General features: G+C 40.6%; 1 protein-coding gene across 1 annotated transcript in view; it reads right to left on the minus strand.

The window, feature by feature from the left end:
* The window catches only part of CFAP99 (cilia and flagella associated protein 99), a 62,669-nt gene that overhangs the window by 29,394 nt on the left and 28,706 nt on the right, over positions 1-4,569 (minus strand). The window contains exon 6 of the mRNA XM_019473681.1: positions 1,999-2,079. Coding sequence (XP_019329226.1) covers positions 1,999-2,079 — 81 coding nt within the window. The remainder of the gene's footprint in view (positions 1-1,998; positions 2,080-4,569) is intronic.

A 4,569-nucleotide genomic window follows, 5' to 3' on the forward strand; every position in this document is an offset into this window, starting at 1 on the left:
TTTTATTTCAATTATTAAACTGTTTTTATCTCAACCCATGAGTTTTTTCTCACTTGTGCTCTTCCAATTCTCTCCCCCATCCCACCTGGGGGGCGGGGGGAGTGAGAGTGGCTGTGTGGTGCTCAGTTACCGACTGAGGTTAAACCACGACAGTACCATAGGTAGTAACTGTTTCCACATTGCTAACAAACAATGGCTTTGTTTTTGAGTTGAATTAGAAGACTGTGATCAAGGGATTTGAGCAGTGAGGGTTGCTCCACTAGGCACACCCCTAACAGTAATTCCACCTGTCATTTTAAAGGGGGAAGTACAGGCAGCCACATTTCTAGTTTCGGGATATTTCTTTTGGTTGTAAACAGTAATCTCTAATCAAAGCTGTGAAACACAGACTAGATTTTCTAATGGCTTTCTGGACAGCAGCTGTCCATAACATCAGCACTTCCATAACTGTCTAGAGTATGGCTTTTAGTGTTCTCACTCCTTCTTACAGATGCTTAGACACGGTACTTATAATGACAGCTATAGCGTCTGCAAAAATGCTGTGAAATAAATGGCATTTTTAATGCATATTTCTTTTAGGACCCAACATTTCAGCTTGTTTAGCAAACAGTCTAGGGAACTGACCTTTGTGAATGCTTTGGATGCCTTTTATAACATTCCAGAGGCAACAAAAACTGCTGTTATTGCAGCTATAATTTCTGTGGTGGTTTTCCTTTGTTCCTTGTATTCATGCATTTTCTCCACTGAAGAATGTGGCTGGTAGTTACGTAATTTTATAGTTGCCATAGATTTTTGACAATATAGGCACTGTGATATCTTGCTTTTCCTCCCCAGTTTTTCTGGGAAGTTTGTACGTAGAAATAAGCACACAGACATAGGCATGTGCTTTCTTCGCAATATGGAAATAATAAAAGGATAAAAAATAATGTTGTATTGTTTTATAATGAAATACCAAGCATAGGTAATGTGATGGGCCAGCAAAAGGAATACAAAGTTTATCCCCCTAGAATCTATCACACATTAAAGCATTTACTATAGTTTAGGAACAGAATCCAATGCCCCTTTCACAAGGACATGAGGAGAGCCCAGAACAGTGATAAATGGCCTCGTACTGGCTAGTGAAAGCTAGAGTAAGGCATTTTCAGAATGGGGGTGGGAGAGTGCAGATAAAAAGGAGTCAATCAGCATGCCTTTTATCAAGCTTATACTCTTATTCGATTGGGTATGGTGATTGCAGTGTGGGGAGGAAGAAAGAAAGTGGAAACTGACATTTAATTAATTCCCTTCCAAGGAGAAGACGACAACAATCTGCTTTAACTATGATAGGAGCTAACTCATTGAACAGGATTCATATCAAAGTTTGGATCAAATAACTAGGTCTGTTTCTTTGTTTTTCCAGGCTCTCCGTTCTCCTGCTCTCTTAACACACAGACCAGGTACTCTGCTTCTTTACAAATCATGATGACTTCCCGCTCTCTCAGCCTGCTGAAGGAAAGAGTATGGAGTCTGCACAAAAAAGAAGTCAGAGTCTGCTGATATTTTAAAACAGTGGGTGATGTTATCAGTTACTGTAGAAAACAAACAAAAATATTGAACATATTTCGTATTTTGAAGCCTTAATTATTAAGTGAATACCTTAAATATCCACATGTCCTGTGGGAGTAAAAGAGCCATCAAACTATTTCAAGCTTGTGAAGAGAAGAAAGTAATCATGTTTCTGCTACCTAACATGGCTACTTGCATAATTTCTCACATAGTACTTGTACAGTGAATAAAAAGTGGACCTTGTCTCAGACAATTAATAAATAAGGAAGATGGAAAAAGGACAATACAACAGAATAGATACAAACTTCATGACTCTAGAGAAAGAGCCAGGAGCTGTTAGGTGCAAAAGCAAATATGTTTCAGACAAAGTTCTAAGACTTGTGAAAACAGAGCATTACAGAAGAAACAGTTCAGAAGAAAGGAAAGACTAGAACAAGAACATCATACACTTACTTCTGCTTTTCGGCGATTTTTTGTTTTGATTTCCTCTAGTTGCTTTTTTTCCTTTGGAGGTTTGTAGGTGCTTGGAGGAACCTATATTAAAAGGCAATAATCTCCACAATATGGGGTATAAAACATTCCAAGTGACACATTCTTGCAGGAAAAAAACACAATCACTTTTACTGTAGAACAGCTGCAGTTATTTTTTAACTACTGATTCCTTTCTACTAGTGTCGGTGTAGAAGAAGTTGCCAAAAGGGGAAAAGTTCTGTTTGGCATCTCATAAACTTCATCTTCACAGCACTGACAGCCAGATAGGGCAGCGGAATAAAGTTAAGCTGTGGAGCTCGTTGGCACAGTGTGTGGTAGTAGCAGCAAGTTACAGAGACTCCACAGAAGTTTAGGGAATATTAAATACTCAGGAACTTCATTGTAACTAAGGAAGTCTTTGAGCTGAAATGGTGGGAGACTGAGAAGGCAGTTGGAGAAAGCAGCAGCTATGCTTGTCCTGTCCCTGTAGTCTTCCTAGACATCTGTGTTTGGCCACTGCTGGAGAAAATACACTGGGCAAAATGGGCCTTTGCTCTGATCTACTGTGGCTGCCCTAGTGTCCTTGTAAGGGAATACCACTGGAGGTGTAGATTAAATGTTTGGAGGTAGAGGGCTGAGAGGGCCTTCCTAGCATTAGTCAAAGATTTGGGAAAGCATTCACATGTCAGAAAGTGCTACAGACAAAATGACCAGAAAAGATTTATAGTCTGGCTGTCATATGGATCAACCGGAGACTAGGGACTGTGTGCTTTTGAGTTAGGCTGAAACTTGTGGGGGATTTCAATATTTGTTTGAGCAATAAATTTTGCCCAGAAGCAAACTCTGAAAAAAGACTGAATGTCTCCTTCCTATGTGGGTGAGATAGTCTGCCAGTTTACTGGCCATCTGCTTAAATATTTATCTTGCTAAAAATGTTCTAGCTCAATTAGAAGTTATAGAATTAATTCAAGAATTAATGGGAAAAATCTATAATCTGTATTGTACTGGAGGTCAGTTTAGGCAACATGGGGATCCCATCTAGCTTTACTGGACTATATAAAGAGCTATACTTTGAAAAACTCATGATTCTGATGTACTTTCCACTGCCTTTGCTATTTGACATCATTATCTACAGGCAAAACAAATGCACAAACAGAAGAAGCTAGCAATTAAATGCACTGGTGAGACTGCTCAAGTATTTTTGTGAGCTTTTTAAGTGAAGTAGAACTGAAAGTATTTCCCAGCAGTATCTAAGAATTTTTATTAGGCTTTTATGGATGGAGAAATTAAACCCAGAGGATTTGCAAAGGGTTGCACAGGCAGTGAGTATCAGTTTATTTCACTCTTCTTCTTAGTCATGTGCTTTACCTGCAAAACTGTACTCATCTGCCAGTGTAAGCTGAAAATCTCTCCTCAGAAACTGCTGTGCTTATTCCAAGTAATTTAAGGAGGAGACGTTTCAATCAATCAATCAGCTCTATTTCAAAAATGATAACAGCCTTGTAATTTAGCCCTCAGATATCATGGTGATGAGTACCAATCAGACAGACAGAAAGACAATACAGCAATTACCCAGATGCCGGAAGAGGATGAATAAGTCACTGTAAGTAAATTGCAAATTCCAGCAATAGAGAGCTCAAAAAGGCCAAAGTGTACCTACTTAATCCTAATGTGAAAAAAAGGGGGCTGTGGGTAAGAGACACCAACCTTGCTTTTCCTCTCCAGCCAGTGGTCAGGCTCACCTATGCTTTCTGGACATCCTTTTACCAGAGGTGTATTTAGGGAGTAGGTACCACAAGAAGTTTAAGGAAGAACAAAATGAATAATCACTTGAGGTTTGGTAGTCATCACTCTTCTATTTTTTTGAAGTTACTGTTGTAAGATGGACAAGGGCAAGCGAATGCAATACTATTGTATTAAGAGCTTCTATTTTTATACATAACAAGATCATAAAGATAAGAAGAAGATAAGATATTGTTCGGTCTATATATTTGCAAACAAAATCCTCGGTATTGGCCAAATGAATTCACCCATTTAATTATTTTAAACAATCAAGCAACTCATGGTCCTCATGGGGGACCTCAACCACCCCAACATCAGTTGGAGGGACAACACGGCTGGACATAAGCAATCCGGGAGGTTCCTGGAATGCGTCGATGATAACTTCCTTCTCCAAGTGGTAGAGGAGCCAACGAGGAGAGGTGCTACGCTGGACCTTGTTCTCACCAACAAGAAGGGGCTGGTGGGGAATGTGAAGCTCAAGGGCAGCCTGGGCTGCAGCGACCACGAAATGGTGGAGTTCAAAATCCTGAGGGCACCGAGGAGGGCGGACAGCAAGCTCACTCCCCTGGACTTCAGGAGAGCAGACTTTGGCCTCTTCAGGGATCTGCTTGGCAGAGTGCCATGGGACAAAGCCCTGGAGGGAAGAGGGGCCCAAGAAAGCTGGGTAATATTCAAGGATCACCTCCTCCAAGCTCAGGAGCGATGCATCCCGACAAAGAGGAAGTCAGGCAAGAACGCCAGGAGGCCTGCATGGATGAACAAGGAGCTCCT

Source organism: Aptenodytes forsteri, unplaced genomic scaffold, assembly GCF_000699145.1.
Source record: "Aptenodytes forsteri isolate BGI_AS27 unplaced genomic scaffold, ASM69914v1 Scaffold88, whole genome shotgun sequence".
Taxonomy (NCBI): domain Eukaryota; kingdom Metazoa; phylum Chordata; class Aves; order Sphenisciformes; family Spheniscidae; genus Aptenodytes; species Aptenodytes forsteri.